We start from the raw sequence: 27,733 nt of genomic DNA on the forward strand, positions 1-27,733 counted from the left end.
ATTAGCATAGTGCGCTTATGAAAATACCTTGCTGATGGAGGGCTACAACTGGCAGACAAAAGTAGAAGGCTCACATTATTAGCATAAAAATACAGTAATGACAATATGCCACTTAGAATTAACAGACTCTTTTAAATGAAAAAAAAATTTTTTTAATTTATTTTAAATGAATGTATATTTTATTAAATTCAACGGTGACTACATGGCCTTGAAAAATAGCAATGGTACATACCCACAAATTATTTGTTCAGGCTTCGGGTAATGAATGCTTGGTGAATATATGCTGCAGAGACAGGGACTTTTTATTGTGCATAGCTGTATCCCTTCTAGCGCCTACAGCAATACTTTGCACATAGTAGGCACTCAGTAAATGTTTGTTGAATGAATGAATAGGGGTCTATGATTCTCCTGGTTTAATATTCTTTGAATCTTTTTAGGATTTTTTTTTTTCTCATCGTCGCCTGTCAGGTTTATAGTTTGCAAAGAAAGCTATTCTAGGCAACTTTAGAGAAATACAAGGGACCTGCTCTTGTCTGACTTCATTCCTTGGTTTCACCTCTGATTATGTCTTAAATGTCAATCTCCATCAAATACCAAGAGTTCCTGACAGATTATCTGCATATCTGTAGACCTAGATCTGGATGCCCCCAAAACACCAAACCCGTTGCCGTCAAGTCAATTCCGATAACTATAGGACAGAGTAGAACTGCCCCATAGAGTTTCCAAGAAACACCTGGTGGATTTGAACTGCCAACCTTCTGGTTAGCAGCCATAGCACTTAAGTACTATGGCACCAGGATTTCCTAGATCTGGACAAGACCTTTTAAATTCCAGGAGGCCCCAAACCTATTCTCAGCTCTGGCTGTGCAAAAGAATCACATGGGAAGATTTTCAAACTTTGCATTGCCCACACCTCAGCCCAGAAGATTGAACTGAAATCTCTTGAGGGAGGGGCCTGGCATCTGTATTTCGTCAAATTCCCTGGGGGGGCTCTAATGTTCAGCAAGTACTGAGAACCAAGGGGCCCCATGCTCCTCTGGAGAACAATCAGATGGTAAAATTGTAAATTCCAGGGGTCCCCACACATGTCTCAGCCTCCCAAGAAGCTGCCTTCATCTTTGAGCTTCCTTCCTCTCATTTTCCCACATGGAGACACATGTCCATCCAGTCAACTAAGGCTCACTGAAATCCCATGTGGTCATTATTGGGAGAAAATATGGTTCTTAAAAAGCTTCCAGTCTCTTGGGAAAATAAAATATGAATATTTGGGTATAATTCGTACATTAAATATGTAATGTCTATTATGCAGCAGGCTTGGTGCTTACTGCTGGGGACAGAGGTGAGCAAGAGAGCTGGTGCCTCTCCACATGGGGTTGACAGTCTGGCTGGAAAGAGAGACGCTAAGCAGTAGTGAGGTGAGATGTGTGTTACAGTAGAGAAGAACAGGGTACTCTCAGGACACAGACCAAGGGACTTAACCTGGTTTAGAGAAAAGGGAGCATTTCCTTGATATTTAAGCTGAGATCTTGAAGATGAAAAGGAGTCAGCCAGACCAGTGTAAGCCTCTTAGGAGCAGAAATCATGTTTATCTTCGTCATTGTACTCAGTGCCTGGCTCATGATAAACAAACATCAAACCAGTTGCCAGCAAGTCCATTCCTATTCATGGCAACTGCATGTGTTTCAGAGTAGAACTGTGCACCATAGGGGTTTCAGTGGCTGTGACCTTTCGGAAGGAGATCGTCAGGCCTTTCTTCTGAGATGCCTCCGAGTGGATTCGAACCACCAACGTTTTGGTTAGTAGCTGAGCATGGTTTGTGCCAACCAGGCACTCCTTGGCTTGTGGTAGAGGCTCAGTAAATTTTTGTTGAATGATGAATAAATAAATAAATGAGCAAATAAACAGGTAGGGTTGAGGAGCCTGGGCACTGGAAAAAACAAGGGAAAAGTGTCATGTCTGAAGCAGGGGGTGTCAGAGGGAAAATCCTGAGATTTGTTATTACAGGGATAAGCAGGGGTTAGATCAAGGAGTCTCATGAACTATGAAGAGGAGTCTGGACTTTCTCTTGGGGTCAAGGGGAAGCCACTGAAGGTTTAGCAGAGCAGCAACTGACACATTTGTATTTTGGAAGAATCACTTTGGCTGGGGTCTGGGATTGCATTAGTGGGACAACTGGGAGATTGGAGACCAGCAGTGCAGTGATGATACAAGAACAACGGTGATCTGCTCTAGGGGATGGAGAGATGAGGATTACACGGGCAGAATAGATTGGATTTGATGATTGATTGGATTTGGGGTGAGGGAGAGGGCAAAGGCATTGAGCTGACCCTTATACAGCTGGCTCAAGGAATCTTAGAGGATGGTGATGCCATTTGTTAAAACAGGAAACACTGGAGGTAGAGCAGGTTTGGGGTGAAGATGCAGTGTTTATCTTTGGTCATGCTGATTTTGGGTTGTCCGGGGACCATTCAAATGGATATGCCCCAAAGGCAGTTGAATGGCCATGCTGGGAGTTTAGGAGAGAAACCTGAGCTGGAGGCAGAGTTTTGGGAGGGCTCAAAAAAAAAAAAAAATTTTTTTTTTTTTTCTAGGCAGTTAAGGCCAAAGGGAGTGGTGAGACTCCTGGGAAGATGGTGTGAAGGGAGGAGGAAGACTGAGCTCTTCCACATTTTGCAACTGCCTGGACCACAGTTAGCTTATTGTTGTGGTGGAGGCCTGCACAGCCCCTCCCTCAAGCGGTTGTTTGGGAGGGGCACGCTAATAAAATGGCGCTGTGGACTGGGTGTTCAAGTAGTTGGTGGGATATCCAGATGACGATCTCAGCAGCCATTTGGACACCTGAGACTGGAGAAGAGACCTGCAAGTCACTCCCACCCCAGGGAGAAGTTCTTAAACCTCATCTTGTCAAGGACTCTTTGTGGATATAATAAAAGCATTGGACATGCTCCCCAGAAAAATGCATATACACACATACTCAGAATAAACTTGCATTAAAATTCGACCCAGTCATCAAATGGGTGTTTTATTGTGCCCTTGAAATTGGCTTTTGTGCCTAGAAAGGATTATACAGAAAAGATTTCAGTTTTTTAAATTTTCTTTTTTTAAACTAGGTTTAATTTTGTGGGCTTTTTCTTTTAGGAAATTTAAGTATCTTTTCTGTCTAACCCCAAAGACCTTGAACTTGATGGAATTTTTGCTTCTCTCATGTTGTTAGCATCTGGTCTGACCCCACAGCATACAGACCATACAGTAATGTTGGATTGTATCTCTCAAGGTTTTGTCCCAGTCTGTGGTCACGTAAATCTCAGGCCGTGCCAGTGACAGCAGCAAGTCTGTATGACACTTACGAGCCCCACATTATGACCTCCGAATTGTACTAACAAAGGCATTTAGAGAAAGCAGGGCAGCAGAGAGAACTTGTTCAAGGAGAATGAGGGTCTATAGGAGGAGGTCAAGCGGTCAGTGGCAGCCCAGATTGATCGAGAGCCAGGAAGGGAACCAGAACAATGCAGAGTTACAGAAGCCAGGGGTGGACAGAGTTTCAAAAAAAAGGCATTTATCAAAAATGTCAAAACTACAGAAAGATTGAAATGGAAAGATCAGAAAGAGCTTTGTGTCTGAATCTATTATTTATTTGCTAAGCTCCTCCAATATCAGGTGCAAAGACCAATATTGTTTAACAGAGCATTCTTTTTTCCTAAAATGTGTTAGAGTTTCTAGATCCCAAATCCTGTATTACAGTCAAAGAAAAAGCCAAACCAAACCCACTGCCGTCAAGTCCATTCTGATTCACAGCGACCCCATAGGACAGAGTAGAACTGCCCCATACGGTTTCCAAGGAGCGCCTGGTGGATTTGAACTGCCGACCTTTTATTTAGCAGCCAAAGCTCTTTACCACTACTCCACCAGGGTTTCTATAATCAAAGAGGCAGCTATGTCTTTTCACACGGGCTCCATTTTGTCTATTTTGAAATACCAGGTATTTCAAACTTCTGTCAAATGTCGTTGGTCTACTATTCTAGAGATTGAAAGAAGAAATGACCATTTGACTTTACTAAGGCGCCCTGGTGGAACAGTGGTTAGAGCTCGGCTGCTAATCAAAAGGTCAGCAGTTTGAATCCACCAGCTGCTCCTTGGAAACCCTATGGAGCAGTTCTACTGTGTCCTACAGGGTTGCTATGACTCAGAATCTACTCCACGGCAAAAGGTTTTTTTTTTGTTTTCTTTTAAAGTCACCTTCCTGTGTCTCTTGGCGAGAGGAATTGGAATTGCTCTTTATACTGTAAGCCTCCTAAGCAGGAGTGGAGAGCAGGGCCGCACAGTACCCCAAACACAGATTTAGGGCACAAGTTGCGAAGTGGCAGTTTCTACCAGTTAAGGTTGTTTGGAAGCAAACAGAAAGCACTCCAGCTCAGGGTTTCTCAACCTTGACCCTACTGGTATTTTGGGCTGAATAATTCTTCTTTTGGGGGGCTAATCTCTGGTTGTGCCCTGGTGGTGCAACAGTTAAGCACTTGGCCTTTAACTGAAAGATTGGCATTCCAACTCACCCAGCATCTCTGCAGCAGAAAAGACCTGGTGATCTATCCGCATAAAGATTACAGCCTAGAAAACTCTCTGAGGTGGTTTTACACAATAACATTCTCTGCATTGTAAGATATTTAGCAGCATCCCCGGCCTCTACCCACTACGTGCCAGTACGCCCTCCTCTCCCACTCTGACCACCAAAAATGCCTCCAGACATTCCCAAATGTCTCCGGGGGGGCAGAATTGTCCCTGGTAGAAAAATCACTGCTTTCTATAGGGTTTTCAATGGCTGATTTTTCCAAAGTAGATCGCCAGGCTTTTATTCCGAGTTGCCTGTGGGTGGACTTCCAACCTTTAGGGCAGCAGCCGAGCACCTTAACAGTTGCAAAATCCTGTGGAGGGAGCACAGTTCTACTCTAGCACACATGAGGTCTCCGTGAGTCGGAATTGACTGGATGGCAACTGGTTTTTTGTTTTTGTTTTTGGATAACTACCACTTAATCAGTTGTTGTTGTTAGTTGCTGTCGGGTGGAGCCAGCCTGGCCTTTTTCAGGCACTGCTGTCTTGGTCACATGCTGTCGGCTCTTTATCATTGCCTTGGCCTGTAAGGTGGGGCCCCCCTGTACACAGGCACATTTCTGTGGAGCCTCTGGAAGGCTTTGATTTTGTACCAGACCGTGTTAGACAGGTTCTGCCCCTTACTAGCTGGGTGCTCTTGGGCAAGTTATTTAATTTCTCTGAGCTCTGGTTTTCCCATATCTGAAATAATGATATGTAAATAATACCTCTTTGGAGCTATTAACTCTCTGTCTCCATTTTCTTATCTGTAAAATGGGATTACTAATGTACCTACTTCCTTGGGCTGTTGTAAAGATTAAATAATAAACACGGCTAAAGTGCTTGCAGCTCTTTTTCCCAGAATGGGCTCAAACAGTGCTATAATTTTTATTATTGTCCAAATTAAGTGATAGTTTGTGCAAAGGACTGAGTATGATGAGGCGTAAGCTTAGAATTTTCTCCACTGAAGATGAAGAAAGGGGTCATAAAAAATCTCAGTGTTTCCTGATTTTAGATTCAAATGGATATATTATTATGTCTAAAATTTAACAGCAATTGCCTCTTGTCCATTTTTTAAAATTTAGAGTGTTAACTTGTCTGTCAGCTTGTTGTACTTTGATGGCTTGCGTGTCGCTATGATGCTGTAAGCCATGCCTCTGGTATTTCAAATACCAGCAGGGTCACCCATGGTGGACAGGTTTCAGCAGAGCTTCCAGACTAAGACCAGGAAGAAAGGCCAGGTGATCTACTTCTGAAAATAAGCCAGTGAAAACCTTACAGATCACAACAGAACATTTTCTAATACAGTGCTGAAGATGGGGTAGGACTAGGCAACATTTTGTTCTGTTAAACATACGGTCGCCATGAGTCCAAGCCCACTCCGTGTTAACTAACGACTACATCCCTACCTTTTAATCTTCTTTCTTTGGTCTCACTTGCCTCTCAGTTCATCACGGTCAGATGCTTGCTCTGTGACTTGATCTTGCCCCCTCAGTAAGTCTTGGCACCTTTCTCTGCTTGCATTCCCTCCCCTCATCTTGTTTCTGTCTCGATTTCTCAATCCCTTTTCTCCCTCTTTTGTTTTCCTTGCCATCTTTTTTCCTACTCTGTCTCTTTCCTTTAACCGCTGAAGTCTATTGTTGTTTGTATTTATCTAATAAAAAGTGTGATGGTGTGTTCTTTAAAAACTATTAAATCACGAAACAAAAACTGACTCAGAAAATTTGGGAAAAAAAAACCCAAAACCAAACCCATTGCCATCAAGTCAATTCTGACTCATAGTGACTCTCTAGGACAGAGTAGAACTGTCCCATAGGGTTTCCAAGGTTATAAATCTTTACAGAAACAGACTGCTACATGTTTCTCCCGCTGAGCGCTGGTGAGTTCAAGCCACTGACCTTTCAACTGGAAAAATAGAGAACATTAAAATCCCCTTAATTCAATCATTGCATCCTAACTCAATCATTCTGAGAAATCTGAGTGCATCTTGCCTTTTTTGTCTTTGCTAGCTTTTTCTTTTTTTTTATCTTGGCATATTTCTATGAAGTCAGTCTTTCTTATTTTATGTCATAAACATCTTTATGTTGCAACATTGTTTCCTAGCTGACATTTTTTAAAAAGTGGCTACAAGTAGTCTAGTTTATCTAGTATCATAATTTACTTAGTCATTCTCCTATTTTGGGTGTGTAGTTTGCTTCCTTCTTGTCTTCTTTGTTTTTTCCAATTCTTTACCCTGTAATGAATAATATTTGTATGCATATGTTTTGGATCTTTTTTTGCCTTAATGTGGATTTCTCTAAGTATAATTACTAAGTCAAAGGGTAAAACATTTTTTACGTTTCTTAATACATATTTACAATTTTCCCCCAAAGGTTATATCAGCTTGAATTACCTATAACACAGAATATCTATTTCATTGTTTCATCACCATTACCTAAAAAAAAAAAAGTACTGACAAGGAGAATCATCCTTTTTACTGTTTTAATATTTAGATTAAAAAATTATTGACAGTTTTCCAGGTTTGATTAGCAGATACATATCTTTTGTAGTGGATTTTCTGCTTATTCCTTTTTATTTATTGAAATGTTAATGTTTTTGCTAATTCATTTGGTTAACCTTTAAAAATAGAAAGGTTTTCAATCCATTGTTTATTATATTGAGTGTAAATATTCCTTTTCTCACTGTATTTGCTTAATTTTACATATAGTCAAATCTATAGCTCTTTTTATCTATCTTATCTGTTCCGTATAAACTTCAAAAGTTACCTTTCCTCCAGGGTGTTATTAATATCGAATAATCTTTTCTACTAGTTTTTCTACAGTTTGAGTTTTTAAAGTCTTATATCTTTGCATTTGGTTTTCATATGTGAGATGAACAACAACAACAACAAAAAAACCCCGTTGCGGTCGAGTCGATTCTGACTCATAGTGACTCTATAGGGCATAGTAAACTGCCCCATAGGGTTTCCAAGGAGCGCCTGCTGGATTTGAACTGGCGACCTTTTGGTTAGCAGCCATAGCTCTTAACCACTATGCTACCTGTGAGAAGAGGTGTATCTAATTTTTTTCCTAAATTGCTAATTGATTTCTCTAGAAAATTAATTACTAATCCCTGAAATTAAAATTGGTTCGGGATACCTTCTTTATCAAATATAGCAGGAATCTGTTTTTGAGCCATTTTATTCAGTTTATCCATCATGTTGCTCTGAGACTGTTACTAGATTATTGTGATAGGTGTTACCTCTTAATGTGTTTTTTTTTTTTAATATATATATCTTATAGGGCTGTTTTCATCTCATGTCTTTACTTCCTTCTGAATTTTCTTCTATATTCTTGCCTTTTTTTTTTTTTTTTTTTCCAGATGAGTTTTAGAATTCTCTTGCCAATGTCCATACCTTCTGCCTTCATGGGATATCAGGATCAGCTGGCCCAAGTGGCCTCAGTCCAGTAGGGCTTGGTCAGGGGTATTTCTAATGTCCTCATAGGACATATGGGGAGCCAGACAAGCCTGCTCACACAGACCATCAGAGCAAGGGGCCTGATGTGAGTATTGAGCAGAACCATGTGACAAACCCAAAGGTCTTCAAACCAGAGAAGATTAAATCTCCACTAGGGAGGGAGCTGTTTTGAACAGATTTAGGGAGGGCTTCTGGCATGGGCGGGGCTAAGCTGTATATAAGTTTGTCCAGTGGGAAGCCTTTCTCTGTCTCAAGCAGCAGAGGGACTCTACCTCTTCCTACTGATTGCATCCTTCACAGGTATGAAGTTTGTCTTTCAGCCTGGGGGATCTAGAACCTTCACCACAGTGTACTTGGTTTCCCAAAGTCCTGGGTAGAGAGAGCTGGTTCTGGGCAGGCTGTGGAGGGTGTGATATCAGGGGGTGGTGTGTGTCCGGGTAGTGAAGGAAGTCCAAGGAACAGGCAAGGAGAGGAGAGGAGGGTTCAGGGGGTCTTCCATTTTCCAGCTCCAGCAGGTTCTTTGTGTTGGAAGTGGAGCCGGGAAGCAAGTCCTGCACCCAGCGTAATGTGGGTTTTAATGTATGTTAGTAAGCTCCCCAACAGGGGACTTCTGTTGGCAAGCTTGGGGTCCCTGGGTGGTACAAACCATTAATCATTGCTAACCGAAAGGTTGGAGGTTAGAGTATACCCAGAGGTGCCTCAGAGGAAAGGCCTGTTGTTGTTAGGTGCCATTAAGTCAGTTCCAACTAATAGTGACCCAGTAGGACAGAGTAGAACTGGTCCATAGGAAAGATCTGAAAAAACAAAAACAAACACGTTGCCATAAAGTCAATTTTGACTCATAGTGACCCCATGGGACAGAGTAGAACTGCCCCATACAGTTTCCAAGGAGCACCTGGTAGATTTGAACTGCTGACCTTTTGATTAGCAACCAAGCTCTTAACCACTATGCCACCAGGGTTTCCTATGAAAGGCCTAAAAAAGAACCAAAGGCCTAGTGACCTAAAAATCAACCATTAAAAATTCTGTGGAGTACAGTTCTGCTCTGAAACACATGGAGCCTCCATGAGTCAGATTCTACTCAATGGCAACTGGTTGGTTTGGTTGGCAAGTTAGGGTCAGGCTAGTAGAAGGTCCACAGATTCAATAGTTAGGTCTGTAAGAGGCTGTGTGGAGTTGTGGCTAATCTGGGTTTGAATCCTGACTCGTCCAGAAACTAAATTCGTGACTTTGGGGCAAGATAACGAATTTTCTGAGCCTGAACACACATCTACAAAATGGATATAAAAGTAGTTAAGGTTATTGTGAAAGCTGATAAAAATGGTCTTATGGTTTGTCTCCAGATTTAGAGATTAAAAGCAATAGATTTTGACATCTGGGCTTCATGCTGTTTTATCACTTACTGGCGGTGCAGTGGTTAAGCATTTGGCTGCTAACCAAAACGTCGGCAGTTCAAATCCACCACCTACTCCTTGGAAACCCTATGGAGGAGTTCTACTCTGTCCTATAGGGTCATCAAGAGTCAAAATGGACTCAATGGCAAAGAGTTTTTTTTTTTTTTTTTTTTTTGCTTGTAGTGTGTGACTTATGGCAAAATGTAGATAACTATTGGGAGCCCTCATGGTGCAGTGGTCAATAGCTACATCTGCTAACCAAAAGGTTGGCAGTTCGAATCTACCAACTATTCCTTGGAAACCCTCTGGGGCAGTTCTGCTCTGTCCTATAGGGTCTCTATGAGTCAGAATTGATAGCAAAGGTCTGTTTTTTGGTTTAAAAAAAAAAATTTTTTTTTTTTTTAAATTTCAAAGGAGCTCTGATGGCACAGTGATTAAGTACTCAGCTCCTGAGAAGCCTGGCAGTTTGAACCCACCAACCTCTCCAAGGGACAAATATGTAGTGGTCAGCTTCCATAAAGATTGCAGCTTTGGAAATCCTATAGGGCAGTTCTACTCTATCCTATAAGGTCGACATGAGTCAGAATTGACACTTTTTTTGGTGGTTGTGAGGATTAAATGAGAAGCCAATAAGAGTTTAACCCTGGATTAACCCAGAGTGGATAAACCATTCTCTTAGCAGAGGTCCCCTCCCTACCTGTCTAGGCATTTCCATCCCAGCTCAGGCAAAGGGGAATCCCTGGGTGGAGCTAATTGTTAAAGCACTTAGCTGCTAAAAAAAAGGTTGTAGGCACCTTAGAAGTAGCCTTGGTGCTTTAAGAACTCAGCTGCTACCCAAAAGGTTGGCAGTTCAGATCCACATTAGAAGAAAGGCTTGGTGACCTACTTCCAAAAAACCAACTACTGAAAACCCTATAGAGCACAGTTCTACTCTGACACACATGGGATCCCCATGAGTTGGAGTTGATGGGCTGAAAAAAGACGCAATTGGCCTTTTTTGGGGCAAGGGGGAGGGGGCTAGGGCTTTGGGATGACTCTGGCATGACCTCCAGGCAAAATTAGGCAGCCAGTTTTTCCCTCTTGTTTCTGGGAACTCAAGACATGAAGAAGGGCAGCCCCTCTCAGGGTGAATTGGACCACCTCACCCTTAGGGAGGTACCCAGAAGATCATATTAAGGCAGGAGGGAACCACCCAGTTCTTCCCCTCCCCAGCTCCTCCATGAATGCAAAGCTCTGGGTCTCGGTAAACAACTCTCACTGGTGCAAGGTGGAGGAGAACCTGGGGAGGTTGGGGTGAGGGGGCCTGCCCTTTTCTCTGGCTGCAAGATTGGGAAGAGGCATTTGCAAGTTGGGAAGGTCATAGCTTCAGTGACTAATGACAAGGAAAAATGCTTACAAACTCAAAGTTCTGTACAATGATCACGCTTCTATTAACATCTGCTCTAAGCATCTCATTTGCATGATAGTGGTGTACAAATCACTTTAGTTTGCAAGATGCCCCAGCCCAGCCCTGCAGGTTATTTATGGTCTCAGATACTCTTGTCTGCAGAGGGGGACTTAAGAATAGGAAGCCTCGTTAGATTTGGAGTTAAAGAGGTGACTTGAGTCTTCAAGTGTATAAATTTCAGCAAAGGCCAGCTTTGTTGATTCAAAGTGGAGAATTTAAGCAAATGCACCATTTGGTTGGGAGTGGGGTGAGTAAGTCAAGCGCCATAACCGCATCACTCTGGTGGAATTTTCCCACCACAGCAGCCCTTCTCTACAGTTACGTTAAGAGGTTCACATCCACAGGTATGTTGTTGTTGTTGTTAGGTGCCGCCGATTCGGTTCCGACTCATAGCGACCCTATGCACAACAGAGCGAAACACTGCCCAGGCCTGAGCCATCCTTACAATCACTGTTATGCTTGAGCTCGTTGTTGCAGCTACTGTGTCAATCCACCTTCTTGAGGGTCTTCATCTTTTCCACTGACCCTGTACTCTGCCAAACATGATGTCCTTCTCCAGGGACCAGGGACTGATCCCTCCTGACAACATGTCCAAAATATGTAAGACGCAGTCTCACCATCCTTGCTTCTAAGGAGCATTCTGGTTGTACTTCTTCCAAGACAGATTTATTCGTTCTTTTGGCAGGCCATGGTATATTCAATATTCTTCACCAACACCACAATTCAAAGGTGGCAATTCTTCTTCAGTCTTATTCATTGTCCAGCTTTCATATGCATATGATGAGATGGAAAATACCATGGCTTGGGTCCGGCGCACCTTAGTCTTCAAGGTGACGTCTTTGCTCTTCAACACTTTGAAGAGGACCTTTGCAGCAGATTTACCCCATGCAATGCGTTTTTTGATTTCTTGACTGCTGTTTCCATGGCTGTTGTTTGTGGATCCAAGTAAAACAAAATCCTTGACAACTTCGATCTTTTCTCCATTTATCATGATGTTGCTCATTGGTCCAGTGGTGAGGATTTTTGTTTTCTTTATGTTGAGGTGCAATCCACACTGAAGGCTGTGGTCTTCAAGTCCTCTTCATTTTAGCAAGCAAGGCTGTGTCATCTGCATAATGCAGGTTGTTAATGAGTCTTCCTCCAATCCTGATGCCCTGTTCTTCATATAGTCCAGCTTCTCGTATTATTTGCTCAGCATACAGATTGAATAGGTATGGTGAAAGAATACAACCCTGACACACACCTTTCCTGACTTTAAACCAATCAGTATCCCCTTGTTCTGTCCGAACAACTGCCTCTTGATCTGTGTAAAGGTTCCTCATGAACACAATTAAGTGTTCTGGAATTCCCATTCTTTGCAATGTTATCCATAATTTGTTATGACCCACACAGTCAAATGCCTTTGCATAGTCAATAAAACACAGGTAAACATCCTTCGGGATTAGGATTTCAACGCGTATTTTGAGGAAATGATTACGGAAATCTTCAGTAAAAGTCTTATTTCCTCTAAAAAAGAAAAAAAGTGAAGGAACCCTGGTGGTGCAGTGGTTATTTTTGTGCAGGTTTGGTGCTTGGGAACCATTCACATCACTTCCTTTTTCAACCCTTTCCCAGGCCTGGTGAACTCAGACTCAGCAGAGAATCAAAGGGAGAGTCAAGTCTCCTGAATGGCATTCAAAATTAGGTTCAGAACCGTGAGTCCCTCCTTAACTTTCAATTATTGTTTTATTTATTTATTATTATTATTATTCCTGGGTGGTGCAAATGGTTTGCCCTTAGCTGCTAAGCAAAAGATTGGTGGTTCGAACCCACTCAACAGTACCATGGAAGAAAGGCCTGGTGATCTGCTTCCATAAAGATTACAGCCAAGAAAATTCATTGGAGCAATTCTATTCTGTAGCATTTGGGGTTGCCATGAGTCGAAATTGGCTTGACAGCAATGGATTTGGTTTTTATTAACTTTAAGGAAGGTGACCAAACATTATATACACAGTCTAATGCCTGACCTCTTACTTTAAGTCTCCATAAAGAAAAACAAGCTATTTCAGCCATTAAGGTTGAACAAGAGTTCCTGAATGTGGTTTTCCTTTTAAAAAGGCCAGTTGCCAGGGTGGTAGCTGACAGGGGAGATGGCGCCCAGGGTCCCATTTTAGCCTTCTTCTGTTGGGTAGGGGTCTTCTGGAGCACCTGTACCTGGGCCAGTGCAACCTCCAGCCTCTAGTGCAGCCTTAACTGGCCCAAGTGCCTCCATACCTGCAGTGGCATTTGCTTGGGAAAGTCAGGGATCCACTTATCACTGAAACATTCAGGAAGCTATTTGGGCCCCATTTTCCAACCCTCAACCCAGAAGGGAGCCATTTCTTTGGAGGTTTATTGTTAATTGGAAAAAAGTGGTCATACAACAATCTTAGAAGCAATTGTTAGTTGCCATCGACTCGATTCTGACTCAGGGTGACCCTACATGTGCAGAGTAGAACTGCTCCGTTGCGTTTTCAGAAGCCGATCTCCAAGTCTGTCTTCCAGGGTGCCTCTGGGTGGGTTCGAACTGCCAATTTTTCAGCTAGTAGTTGAGTGCTAATTTATTCCTTCATATCTTCAGTTAACCAATTTTTGGAGCCCCAACTGTGTGCCATGCATGCAATGTTCTGTGTTGGGGTAGAGCAGTAGAGAAGACTGCCCTCAGGACCTCTTACAGGTTTAAAGAAAAAAAAAAAAAAAAAAACTTAGATCATTTCAGAGTGGCTGAAGTGCTATGAAGGAAATAAAACAGGGTGACAATAGCTGGGGCAGAGAGATGCTCTTGAGACCTGAACAATAAGGAGGAGTGCCTTGTGTAAATCTGGGAGTGGGGAGCAATTGACCCAGGTAGCGGGGAAGGCAGAGCAAAGGTCCTGAGGTGGGAGTGAGTGTTGGAAGCAGAAAGAAGGTCAGTGTGGCCAGAGTATGTGAGCCAGGGGAGGGAGGGACAGGAGGCGACATTAGGGGGCTAGGCAGAATTTGAGGGCTCGGGAAGTGTCTGGAGTTTGTTCCAGAAGCAGGGGTGGGGGAAGTCATTGGTGGGTTTTCAGCAGGTGAATAAGAATGGACTGCGGGGGGCAAAGGTGAAAGCAGGTAGGAGGGAACTGAGGCAGGCCACCCTGTCTGCCCTGAGGAGGCAGGGAATGGGGGTCCCCACTGATCCTGTGTAGGTCAGGAGCCTCGTTCACTTCTGATACCTGCAGGTGAGCCACATCTTTCCCCATGCTGGAGGGATGTTGATGAGGCCTGGGGCCACAATTCCGGTCCCTGCTGGTTACCCCAAGGCCCTCTGTGGCAATAGCTTTTAGTCTTGTTTGTATTATCGTATGTCCTTGTAAAGCCTCGGGCTTGGTGCTGATGACCTCAACTGCTTAGAACCTATGCAGTAAGAAAAAGTTTTCTGATCCCCCAAGGCAGACGTTATTAAGTCTAGGAAGAAGTCATGCACGTAAGTAGCTCCGTCAGGCCCTTTTCAGGTTTGCTTACTCTTGCTTTACATGTGGTTTTAACTCTGTGTTAGTTGAAGGGATAAATGAATGAGGTGATCTAATATCCAAAAACAGATGAGAAATAGCAAAACGATGAAGATGATGACAGTGATGATGATAAAGATAATGATAAAGCAGGAGTGGTTACTGCTAGACAGAGTTAGTGATAACATGAAAATGGCTGATGAATGGCCTCACAGCTAGGAAACCCAAATTCTCAGATGGTGATATTGTAGAGAGACAGCATAGCTTTGAGGTAAAAGCACAGTTGCTGGAGCCCACGGTTTAAGTGCCTGATTTTAAATCCTGGCTCTGCCACTTACTGTGTGACCTTCGGTAAGATCCTTAACCTCTCTGTGCCTCAGTTTGCTCCTCAATAAAATGAGGATAATCAACTTACCTCATCGGGTTGCTTGAGGATTAAATGAGTCGATTTGTGGAAAGCACTTACAACAGTGTCTGGCACAGAGCAAGCAACATATGTGTTAGCCCTGTGGATGATGATTATGTGACATGAGACAGAGCCAGTTAGTGGTAGAGCCAGCATTCAAATTCAGCAGTCTAACCCAGAGTCCACCCTCTTCACCGTACCCCCCACCTCCCGTCTTAGTTAACTAGCGCTGCTACAACAGAAATACCACAAATGAGTGGCTTTAAAGAGCAGACATTTATTTTTTGGAGTTTAGGAGGCTTCTTGTTATTAGGTGCTTAACTGTTTTCATCACTAAAGGACTCCTAAAAAAGGATTAGCAAAACAATTAGGGTCAACTAATTACGTAGAGAAACCCTGGTGGTGTAGTGGTTAAGTGCTACAGATGCTAACCAAAAGGTCCACAGTTGGAATCCACCAGGCGCTCCTTGGAACCTCTACGGAGCAGTTCTACCCTGTCCCTTAGGGCCGCTGTGAGTTGGAATCGACTCGACGGCAGTGGGTTTGGTTTCTGGTTTTTAATTATGTACAGTTGAGGCTGATCGGACCTACTGGAAGAAGTGGTCTGATGTGGTGGCACTCTAGACAAGTGGCTGGACGAGGGTTACGGATGAGTAAAATGTGGCTCAGTAGATTCCAAACTTAGAAGGTATAGCATGAGCGTGACACCCACACTTCCTCTACTCCCCACAAAGAGAAGCATTCCTACCAGGGGTTCTCCCCATCATGGCAGTACCCGCATCACGCCAACTGGACTTTACCTGACCTTCTTCTAGGCATGTGCCTTCTTTTGGGGGTGGCTTCTTTAAGCTCTCCTTTTCCATCCACAGACAATGGCTTCTTGGCCTGAGTTGGAAAATGTCCATGCAGACCCCAATAAATGCATTGAAGGGGCCACTAGTCAGCAGTCCGCCACGCCTGCAAAAGGTGAAGAGGCCGCTAAAAGTGAGTAGTGCTCCTTCAGCCGAGGACTGGCCTCCTGTGAGGACCCAAGGGACTCAGGTCTGACTCCTGTCTTTCGTTTGTTTGGGCAGATGCCTCCGTGAGTCCTGTAACTGAGATGGATCTGTCTTCTTTCAACACCGTGCCAGTCAACGATGCATCCACAGAGGTGGAAGACCCCTGGGACCTGCCTGTACTTCAGGACACGGGGATCAAGTGGTCAGGTAAAAATGAAGCCAACTCATTACAGCTGGGGCGAGGTGGGGAGGGGTACTGTCCATTGCAGGTACTGGCACCACTTGTTCACTCTTGTGTGTCACCTTCCCCCTTTTCATTGTTCTCATGTCTTAGATCAAGGGTCCCGACAAGGGATGCCACCTGGCTGTCATTGCAGTTTAGAATTAAAGCACAATATGTTGTTAGGGCTATTTGTTCCTACAGCAGAATTGTCATGCAACAAATGTGCCAGGCACTGGGGTTGTAATCAAGGCAGACACTGTCTTGCTCTTTGTTGCATGCCAGCCATGTACTGGGTACTGTCGTTGGTGCTGTGAGCACAGCTGTGAACAGACAAGGCCCCCGGCTGGTCTCAGAGAGCTCTTTGTACGGCCCCTCACCTGAACGTGGACATCAGGGGAGGCTCCTGGAAGAATGGTTGATGTGTCCTGCTTCCATCATGGACACAGGCCTCAGGGACACCTCATTCACCTGCTTATGCCTTACAAGGCACATGAACTTGCAGTAGCTCCCGGCTCCTATATGAGGATATTGGCACCTATGGAGGCATCGTGGAAAGGCACAATTAGACAGGCGAATGTGCAGCCAGAATAGCTGGGGTGCAGGTAATTCTGCATTTCTTTTCCAGGTGCAGGGTGTAAGGTTTGTGGAGCTGGGAGGGAAGGGAGGCTGGAGTTAGGATGGATGGCAGCTGAGAAGGAGGGGAACTGGGCTGGGAAGGAGGAGAGCTGGGAGGCAGGGCAGCTGTGATAGGAGGGATCTCACCTCTCCTACTCTCACTTCCTAATCAGGAAGAGGAGATACTGAGGCAAGGCCTAGAGAGAGAATATGGGGGGATGCTGAAGGAGGGAGAAGGAGGTGAGGACCATGGAGGGCTTTAAAAGTGACTGGAGAAAATAGCAGTCAAGGAAGGAGCATCACAGGGAGGGACCAGGGCCTAAAGGCCCTCCACAATTTCTGTCATGAAGCCACATTCTAGAAAATACTCTGCCATTATCCCTAATCCAGCATTTAGCAGGTGGCCTCTTACCTGCCTCACTCAGCAACAGTGTGGCTCAGCTGGGCCTGGAGCCTGGTTTGCCTGTCTGTGTCCTGGATTGAACGCCTCCTCCCAAATGCAAATCCTTTAGAGTCACTTCACCAGGGGGCTAGCTAAATGGACTACAGTGGTGGCTGCTTTGAAAACTGCGTCCATGGACACTTTGGATCTGTTGGCCTTCCTACACCCAAGAGCTCACTGCTCCACCTGACTGCCTCTGTCCACAGGAGGAGTGTTCTGAGCTCATTGCTAAAGGTCTCAGTATTTCAGACACTAAAATTTACCTTCATGCTTTTTTTTTTTTTTTACCCCTAGAGAGAGACATCAAAGGGAAGATTCTATGTATATTCCAAGGGATTGGGAAATTCATTTTACTTCTGGGATTTCTCTACTTGTTCGTGTGCTCCTTGGATGTCCTCAGCAGTGCCTTTCAGCTGGCTGGAGGTATGGATGGACGTGGGAGGTGTCTAATTGAATTGGGTTCAGATGGAACAACTTAGCAAGCCCTCAAGCTGCAGGATCCTGGAATGTTTTTGGAATAGAAGCTACTTCAGAGTTAATCTTGCCCTCCATTTTACAGAAGAGGAAACTGAGGCCCCTAAATAGGCTATGATTTGCCAGGGTGGCTTAGGCAGGAGCCAAGGCTTGAGTCAATGCCAAGCTGATGACTCATCGGCTCTGACAGCCCCATGTCTGTCCACAAGCCCCAGGGAGGAAGCAGTTTGATATGAGGACTTTTCTTCTGAGGGGTCCATGATGTCTTTGGACCTCCCCATCTGTGGGATTATAGGATAATGGTTGCCCTCTTAGGCCGCAGCTGGGTCTTTGCTGGGAGGAGGACAGGGTTTTTCAGGCTGGGGGAATCTGCACCCATGGCAGTTGTCCAAACATCTTCTAGTACTGATATGGCCAGGCAATGCGAGGGGATCTGGAGGTGAAGTTGCCCTATGCGTGGTAACCTTTGTGCCCCCAGTGGCACTTTGACAGCCAACTGCTTGCAGGCATTTTCAAGGGCATAGTTTATTCCACCCCAAAGCCCTTCCCATTTACAAAGTACAAGCCCGAGATGAGAGAGCAGTAATTATTCCCAAGGTTCACAGTGGAATTAAAACTCAGTTCCAAGAGATACCAAAGGCCAAGATGTTTGCACTTCTTGGTGCCACTCTTCTTTATGGCCTAGAAGAATTGGGGGAGAGGGTGCTTGTAGGGGAAGATGAGAGGGGCAGCCTCTACTACTGTTCCCCCGGTCCCTTGCAGCATCAAGGATGGTCTTCACTCTGCCCTGGAGTAACTGTGTAATCTTAGGAAAGTCACACTGTCTCTCTGCACCTCAGTTAATAGCCTTGTTCTTGTTAGGTGTTATCCAGTTGCTCCTCATAGCAACCCTGTGCACAACAGAAAGATGATCTTGCACCATCCTCACAATCGGTGCTATGTTTGAGCCCATTGTTGTAGCCACTGTGTCAATCCATGTTGTAGAGGGTCTTTCTCCTTTTAGCTGACCCTCTACTTTACCAAACATGATGTCCTTCTCCAGGGACTGATCCCTCCTGATAACATGTCCAAAGTATGTGAGAAGAAGTCTCACCATCCTTGCATCTAAGGAGAATTTTATCTAAACTTCTTCTAACACAGATCTGTTCCTTCTGACAGTCCTTGGTGTCTTTAATATTCTCCTCCAGCACCACAATTCAAGTGCATCAATTCTTCTTCCATCTTCCTTATTGTCCAGTTTTTGCATGTATATGATGCTATTTAAAGTAATACCATGGCTTGGGTCAGGCACACCTTAGTCCTCAATGTGACACCTTTGTTTTTTTTAAAACACTTTTAAAGAGGTCTTCTGCAGCAGATTTGTCCAATGCAATGCATTGTTTGGTTTCTTGACTGCTGCTTCCCTGGGCATTGATGGTGGATCCAATTAACGTGAAATCCTTGACAACTTTTCCATTTATCATGATGTTGCTTATTTGCCCAGTCACGAGGGTTTTTATATTCTTTATGTTGAGGTGTAACTCCTACTGAAGGCTGTGGTCTTTGATCTTCATCAATAAGTGCTTCATGTCCTCTTCACTTTCAGCAATCAAGGTTGTGTCATCTGCATAATGCAGGTTGTTAATGAGTGTTCCTCCAATCCTGATCCCATGTTCTTCATATAATCCTCCTTCTTGGATCATTTGCTTAGCATACAGATTGAATAAGTATCGTGAAAGGATACAACCCTGATGCACACCTTTTCTGATTTTAAACTACACAGTGGTTTAAAGTGGTTATTCTCTTAGAATACGTAGTATCCCCTTGTTCTGTTCTGCTTTTGTTCTCCTTCTGTTCGAACAACTGCCTCATGATCTGTGCGCAGGTTCTGCATGAGCACAATTAAGTGTTATGGAATTCCCATTCTTCGCAATGTTAACCATGATTTGTTATGGTCCACACCGTCAAATGTCTTTGCATAGTCAATAAAACACAGCAAACATCTTTCTGGTATTCTTGGCTTTTACCCAAGAACCATTTAACATCAACAGTGATATCCCTGGTTCCACGTCCTGTTCTGAATCCAGCTTGAATTTCTGGCAGTTCTCTGTCAGTGCACTGCTGTGAACATTTTTGAATGATCTTCAGCAAAATTTTACTTGCATGTGATATTAATGAAATTGTTCGATAATTTACATATTCTGTTAGAGCACCTTTCTTTGGAATGGGCGCAAATATGGATCTCTTACAGCTGGTTGGCCAGGTAGCTGTCTTCCAGTTTTCTTGGCATAGACAAGTGAACATCTCCAGTGCTGCATCCATTTGTTACAATATCTCAATTGGTATTCTGTCAGTTTCTGGAGCCTTGTTTTTCACTAGTGCCTTCAGTGCAGCTTGGATTTCTTCTTTCAGTACCATAGGTTCTTGATCATATTCTACCCCCTTCAACGGTTTCATATCAAATTTTTGGTACAGTGACTGTGTAGTCCTTGCATCTTCTTTTGATGCTCCTTGCATCATTCAGTATTTTCCCCATAGAATACTTCAGTATTACAACTGGAGGTCTGAATTTTTTCTTCAATTATTTCAGCTTGAGTAATGCAGAGCGTGTTCTTCCCTTTTGGTTTTCCATCTCCAGGTCTTTGCACCTGTCATTATAATACTTTACTTTGTCTTCTTGAGCTGCCCTTCAAAATCTTCTATCCAGCTCCTTTACTTCATCATTTCTTCATTTGCTTTAGCTACTCTTCATTCAAAACGAGTGTCAGAGTCATTTCTAATATCCATTTTGTTTTTTTCTTTCTTTTCTGTCTTTTAATAACCTTTTACTTCCTTCATGTATGATGTCCTTGATGTCATCCCATAAACTGGTCTGGTTTTCAGTCGTTTGTGTTCAATGCATCAAATCTATTCTTGAGATGGTCTCTAAATTCAGGTGGTATGTTTTGGCTCTCATGGACTTATTCTAAGTTTCTTCAGTTTTAACTTGAACTCGCATTTGAGTAATTGATGGTCTGTTCCACAGCTGTTCCCTTGCTTTGTTCTGACTGATATGGAGCTTCTCCATCGTCTCTTTTACAGATAGAGTCAATTTGATTTCTGTGTATTTCATCTGGCTGGGTTGAAAAAAGATGTTTCCAATGAATAAATGGGTCATTGGTCTTGCAAAATTCTATCATGTAATCTCCAGCGTCTTTTCTACCATCAAGGCCATATTTTTCCACTACTGATCCTTCTTCTTTGTTTCCAACCACCAGTAATCATCAATGTATTTTGATTGCATGTTTGGTGGTCTTAGAGGTACTGTAAACCTTTCAAAAAATAGGTTTCTGTTATGAACTTAGGCTGGCTGGGGCTGAGGGGTCGTTGGAAAAGATGAGAAGAATGAGAAGATTCACTCAGATTTGCTTTTGGAAGATGAATCTTCTTTTAAGTTAGGACTTCACTGCAGAGTCCTAGAAGAAGAATTAGGGGTCAGGTGCCTAACTGGCATCCCCTGAACCAAGTACAGAATTGATGCCAGGTCTGTGGTCAGAAAAGCCCAGAGAAGAGCTTTCTGGGGTTGCTCAAACTGTCTAGTTGAAAGGTGGAGGATGTAGGGTGAAGGAACAAGACAAGTGGTGGGGCGGGCCACTGTTGGGTGGGGAGCTAGGCCAGATAAGTGGAGATGGGAGGGCATGTGAGGGGAAGCCAGCAGGCTGGGTCTCTTGTGGCAGCTGGGCAGCATTGGGAAAAAGCATGGAAAGAAAATTATATAGGGTTGGAGACTGGACTCACAAGCCCCATGGCCAGCTGGCCTTGAATGGAGACTTCTGTTGACCTAGTGCCTAACGAACCAACTGTCGCATGGTTGTGATTTTGTTTTCCAGGAAAGGTGGCTGGCAAGTTCCTCAGTGACAACGTCATGCTCTCTAACCCTGTGGTGGGGCTGGTGATTGGAGTCCTGGTGACCGCCATGGTGCAAAGCTCTAGCACCTCCTCATCCATCATCGTCAGCATGGTTGCTGCCTCACGTGAGTTCGGGACCCATGATCCCGTCTTTCAAAGAGCTGTGGACCATGTTTCTAAAAGCTGGGAATGTGTGTTTCCAACATTTACCTGTCCACCTGGAAAGGCTGGCATTTACTCTTAATATATGTTCATGCCTTGTCACCATTATCCTCCTATTTTGTCCAACTATGATGAGCTCCACCCTTGATTCCAGACAGCCTCCTGTTTGGGTTTTAATGATTGAGCCTGACCCAATGCTTGAGGACTTAGCTCTGAATTCCCTAGAATTGCAAGTCCAGTCCAGTGGCCACTAGTCACATGTCTATTTATTTTTTAACTTTAATTAATTTATATTTTAAACATAAAATGTTGCTCAGCTACATTTCAAGTACTTAATAGCTACGTAGAACATTTCCATCATCACAGAAAGTTCCACTGGACACAGCTGCTCAGTGCTAAGAATAGAGACATCTAATCACTTTGTACATTTGCTTTGGGACGACTGAGCTCAGGGAGATGGCATTCCAAACTGGTGTTTGCTTCAACTGAGTTGATATAGGTTCTTTTAAGGCAGACCAGTTTGCACTGGTTAATCTTCAGCCACTTTGAATTATTTAGCGTTTTTAAACTCTCCCCAGCTGGGCCTTCTCAGACTGGAGACATACCTGGCTGATCCCTCTTCCTGTGGCCTGAAGGAATGGATTGCTCCCATGGGGAAGAGTCCCAAACTCCTCCTTGTCAATTTCCTGCTCTTCTTTGAAAATCTTTGGCCAGGCCGCTAATGAAAAGCTACTTCCTCAATAACCTAAGCAAAACCAACATATTGCCCAGAATTAACTAGTGTGTCCAAATTTTTGCCTTGGGGGTAGTAGCATTTGTCTATGAAACAAAAATTGCAAGGTGCCTGTTACATAGGAATATAATAGCCCCAAACTTCTTCTCCTTCTCAATTTCCTATTCTTTTCTGAAAATTTTTGGCCAGATCGCTAATGAAAAGCTATTTCCCCAGTAATGTAAGCAAAACCAGCATTTTGGTCAAAATTAACTAGCGCACTAATACACTAGGAAATTAACTAGTGGACCAGATGAGAAAAAAGGCATTACTTCTTCAAAATATAATACGTCTTAAGTCAGAAAATTTTGGTAATAGACTGATTCTGTCCTTAAACATTGGCTGTTTCCTGGTCTTTTTAATCTAGCCTTGTACCTGTACTGTGGAGGAGAGAGAACTTTGGAGAGACATTTTTAAACTGGGGTCTAAAGAAAGATTCAGGGTGTCTGTGAGTTCTCCGAAATTGTGTGCCAGATTTTTTTTGTGTGTGTGTTGCACATGCACATCTCTACAGCGAGCTGCCCTAGCTTTCCATAAGACTCACAACAAGGTATATAACCCCAAATAGTCTAAGAATGGCCAGTTTCAGGAATTACCAGCTTGAATGAGCTCAGGCTTGCTTTGTGCCCACAGTTACCTGGAACACAGCCACGCTGCTTTCCTGAACTTTTTATTGTTCTTAGCCCCAATTCTATGCACAACAGGATCAGACTGTTGTAATGCATAAGGTTTCATTTGGAAGTAGATTGCCAGGCCTTTCTTTGTGGTCTGCCTTAGTTTGGAAGCTTTGTGGAAGCCCATTCAAGCATCATAGCAACACACAAACCTTTACCGACAGACGGATGGTGGCTGTGTATGAGGTATATTGGCCAGGACTCAAACTCAGGTCATCCACATGGAAGGTGAGAATTCTACCACTGAGCCACCACTGCCTTCCTTCCTGAACTTGCTCATCTTCTTTTCCACCGACCAGTGTTGACGGTGCGGGCTGCCATCCCCATCATCATGGGGGCCAACATCGGAACCACTATTACCAACACCATCGTGGCGCTCATGCAGGCAGGAGACCGGAACGAGTTCCGAAGGTAGGAAGCTCCGAATCAGCCTTTGCCACTGTCAGGCTTATTGTTTGGGGCTGTATTAGCCAATGAAAACATGTATTTTCATTGCTGGGGCTCCTAGAAGTATCTTCGGTGGAGTACAGTTGGGGATTGGGATCACATAGAGTTAATTACACTCCCTGGGCCTCCGCTTCTTTATCTGCATAGCAGGCTTAATAATAGTATCCATCACCACAGTATTGTCCTGAGGATTAAACCCAATCATTACGGATGTATTTAGCAAGGTGCTCAATAGATGGAAGCTCTGGCTCTAAGCGTGCTTGCCCTGTGATGTGGTTAAAACCAGGCCAGTTAGGGTAGGATTTACGGTTCCACTTAGTGAATAATTATACCTACTGCTATTTATTATAAATAATTATACCTACTACTCACTTATCGACTATCTCACAATCCAACCTTTCGAATTACGACAGTAGTAAAAAAATCTACTAATGACCTGCGTCTGGCCATAACAAATGAGGAAAGATTAACACTATGTGTCAACCTGAGTGGGCCATGATTTTCAGTGGTTTGGCAGTTATCTAATGATGTAATTTAGCAGCTCTGAAATGATAGGTAGCCTCTGCCATTTTGTGATCTGATGCAGTCATCCTCCATTTTCCCATTAATAATAATTTTTATGCCTATTTTGTGAATGTGGAACCCGAGATTCAAATACGCTAAGTGACTTCACTGCAGGGCATAGCTGGAACTCTAACCAAGTCTTCTTACTTCTGATCATGGATTCTTTCCACTGTTACACCAGTTTTTGCCTCAGGATAGCACTGACTTACAAAGTAAGAAATAGTAAAACATTAGACCTACCAATATGCCTGACATATAGGAATATATGGCTTAACTGGCTCTTGTTGGGTGATCTTTAAATACATAGATTGTTTTCCATAACATTTGGGGGGATTTTTTTCTTTCTCTCCTGGACTCTTTCCTATATCAAATTGCTGTATCAAACATCTGTATGGCTCTTAAAACATTTTGCAAAGTATTTGTATCCCTTTACACACACTGGCAGTGTATGAATGTGTCTCCCTTAAATCACCCTCTCCAGCAACAAAAAGTTAATTAAAAAAAATCTTTGCTAATGTGATTAAAAAAAAAAAAAATGTGATAGGTGAACATTTGCCCTTTTAATTTCTTTCATTACTAGTGAAGCTTAGCATTTATTCCCTCTTCATGGTTATTAGCTTCTGCTTCTACTGTTTATATCCATTGTCAAGTTTATACCCTTGGTTTGGGGAGTTTTTTCGACATGTAGATATTTTTTAAAGCAAATTTTTTCATCGAGGGAAAAATCCAGATCAGAGTTTCTTAACCTGGGCATGGATGGGGTAGAATTTGGGGAGGTCTGTGATCCTGCTCAGATAGACAGAGTGGTACACATGAGTCTTATATCCTATGGAGACTGTTCGTGTGTTTTATGAGGTTCTCCAAAGGAGCCATGATCTTCAATTCTTTCTTTAAAGCTAAGAATTCTCTTGTGTAGAGGATTTCTGTGGTTATCTTTGTACCAGCTCCCACATTTTCAAAGGAAAGTTGTCTCCATTCAATGTGTGTGATTCACAAATGGTCTTGATGTAATTCTTCAAAACAGCTATAAAAGAACATTTATAGGATATGTGTCCCCCTAGCATGGGAGATGCCCAGTTGTGTGTTGTCTGATCTAGTGAGAGAAGATGTGCCTAGGAGTGGAGACAGAGGTCCTGGACCCAGAGCCCATGCAGTGGCCTTTATGTCCTCTGTGCTTGCCAGCCCTCAGTTCCCTCATCTGTTGAGTGGAGATATTCATACCACTCACTTTGGGATTATTGTAAGAATGAAAAAGACTTTATGCGCGTGTACAGATGAGAGTAATCTGAGTAATCTGTTTGCTTGGGGTGGGGTTCCCGTCATATAGGGCTTTTGCAGGGGCCACCGTCCATGACTTCTTCAACTGGCTCTCGGTGTTTGTGCTCTTGCCCCTGGAGTCTGCCACCCATTACCTGGAGGTCCTGACCAACTTTGTGGTGGAGACCTTCCACTTCAAGAATGGTGAAGACACCCCAGATCTTCTGAAAGTCATCACAGATCCCTTTACAAAGCTCATTATCCAGGTAAGCTGGCTTCCTTCAGATAGGGGAAAGAACCTAACTGCCCCATCCCAACCAGTTGGACAGACATGGTAAAGGGTGGGTGGGTCTGTAAACACAGCTCTTGACTACCTCTAGAAGAAGCCAAGGCAGGTGGGGCTTTAGGGACATCTGAGAGAGTAACTGGAAGTGGTTCTCAGTTTTGTTAATCTCCTCAGAAGCTTTCTAACAGCAATTCCACAAAGCAGTTCTGAGAAAGTGCTGATTCTTTTCTTTCTATTGCCTTCCTTAGCTGGATAAAAAAGTTATCAAACACATTGCGATGAAGGATGAAACAGCCCAAAACAAGAGTATGGTCAAGATTTGGTGTCACACTTTCACCAATATGGTAAGTTTCTAAGAATAGTGCCTGAACTTCAAACATTCATTCAAGGAAGGCAACTAGAAGGCAAGGGGAAAGAAAAAAATTCAGCCCCTGAAAATCAAAACTGACCAGCGAGATTCCACATCGAGGAATTGTCTGCTGGGTTGCCTTAACCAGTAGGACAGATGGGAGAGACGGGTGCCCCCTTGCCCTATCCCACCACTCGATTCCATATTCCTGGCTTTCCTACAGTCGCACCTCTGATCCCATTTATGGAGGGACCCATGGAAACAGTGCATCGTCATGATCTTCAGGTGCTGACAGATGGTGGCAGCCCTCACCTGCCTTTCTGGAAGGTTCTGCGAGGGAACCTCTGTGTTCTTCCTCTGAAGGACCACAGCATCCTTTCCCTGAAGTCAGGGAAACTTCAACCTGCTTTGCAGCAGGGTTATAACTTATCCTTGTTTATAGGGTGTATATGTGTATTCCTGAGAGGTGCTAAAGCTGGAGATGAAAAGAAATACAGGAAGTAGGTATGAAGGCTGCTTTTGTCTGTCCCCAGTTGTCCCAGGAGCTTTTCCAATAAAGATAGAGCAGCAACGTCAGCAGGCAGAGACCAACAAGCTTCAACGAGAATATTTTATAAAGGCTCAAAAGTCACACCTTGTATTTATAATAAATGGCACCTTAAAAAAGTTAAAATAATAAGTCCTTAAAAAAAATAAACAATACAATCGAGCCATTGTTTATGGCGACATGTAGAATGTCTCCCTCTTGGTCCCCCCATTGCCTGCCACTCTCCACCAAAAGTGAATGTTGGGGACCATACAGTTTCTTATGTTTGCTGTCCAGACTGAGATGAATGTCACCGTCCCTTCACCCGAGAACTGCACTTCCCCTTCCCTCTGTTTCACGGATGGTTTCCAATTCTGGACCATGAAGAACGTGACCTACAAGGAAAACATCGCCAAATGTGAGTGGAACTCAGCAGGACTTCGGCCCCTGAGATAGGCTGTCCAGGAGGCTGATAGGTTTTTCTTATCTGTATGGTACCCCAGTAAATGAAGGGAAGAAGGGCAGGGCAGTAAGCTTCACTGAGGACCTACCCTATATTGGGCTTTCACAGCAGAGGAAACTAAGGCTTAGGGACTGAGGTGAGTTAGGTCCCACGGTAAGGGGCTAAACTGGGACTTGAAGCCCGGTGTTTTCTGTCAGTTCCAAAGCTCATGCTGTCTCTATCATATAACCCACATAACCTCTGAAGAACTTAGCAAACGATCTGTTCCATCTTGATTTTATACTCATTTGTATATCCCGCTTCTCTAAATAAGATATACCCATCGTCATCGAGTCGATTCTGACTCATAGTGACCCTACAAGACAGAGTAGATCTGTCCCACAGGGTTTTGAAGGAGCAGCTGCCGGATTCGAATTGTTGATGTTTTGGTTAGCAGCTCTAGCTCTCAGCCACAGCACCACTAGGGCTCCAATACATAGTGCCCAGAATTAAACATAATTCTTCAGGTGTAATTTACCCCCAGAGAATCAAGTGAGTTTATCACCCCCCTCCCCTCATGTTCTCAGTGCTGTATATCTATTGATATAACCATGGTTTTCTGGAAATACCGTAGGGACTCAGAGACTTTGGTAAACAGGGGGTTTTACAAACAGCAATATCCCGTGCTCTGACTTTCTCATCCAACCCCACGTTGCTCCTCAAATGCTTAGCTGAAAAGTGTTCTTCATATTATGAGTAAAAAAACAGCATGAGATTCATTGGTAGAACTGGGCTGAAGCGTGGAGTTGTCCCTGACTAGCTTTGTGACTTTAAAGACTCACTTCATTGTCCAGCC

At 43.6% G+C, this 27,733-nt stretch overlaps 1 protein-coding gene across 1 annotated transcript in view; it reads left to right on the plus strand.

The window, feature by feature from the left end:
- Positions 1–27,733, plus strand: part of LOC100656404 (sodium-dependent phosphate transport protein 2B-like) — a 74,702-nt gene that overhangs the window by 40,672 nt on the left and 6,297 nt on the right. Inside the window, exons 2-10 of the mRNA XM_064285999.1 lie at positions 12,497–12,576; positions 15,649–15,763; positions 15,853–15,984; positions 17,352–17,480; positions 21,380–21,523; positions 23,306–23,417; positions 25,345–25,540; positions 25,809–25,904; positions 26,733–26,853. Of these exons, the coding sequence (XP_064142069.1) occupies positions 12,550–12,576; positions 15,649–15,763; positions 15,853–15,984; positions 17,352–17,480; positions 21,380–21,523; positions 23,306–23,417; positions 25,345–25,540; positions 25,809–25,904; positions 26,733–26,853 (1,072 nt within the window). The 5' untranslated portion in view covers positions 12,497–12,549. The remainder of the gene's footprint in view (positions 1–12,496; positions 12,577–15,648; positions 15,764–15,852; positions 15,985–17,351; positions 17,481–21,379; positions 21,524–23,305; positions 23,418–25,344; positions 25,541–25,808; positions 25,905–26,732; positions 26,854–27,733) is intronic.

Source organism: Loxodonta africana, chromosome 5 (genome assembly GCF_030014295.1).
Source record: "Loxodonta africana isolate mLoxAfr1 chromosome 5, mLoxAfr1.hap2, whole genome shotgun sequence".
Classification (NCBI taxonomy): Eukaryota; Metazoa; Chordata; class Mammalia; order Proboscidea; family Elephantidae; genus Loxodonta; species Loxodonta africana.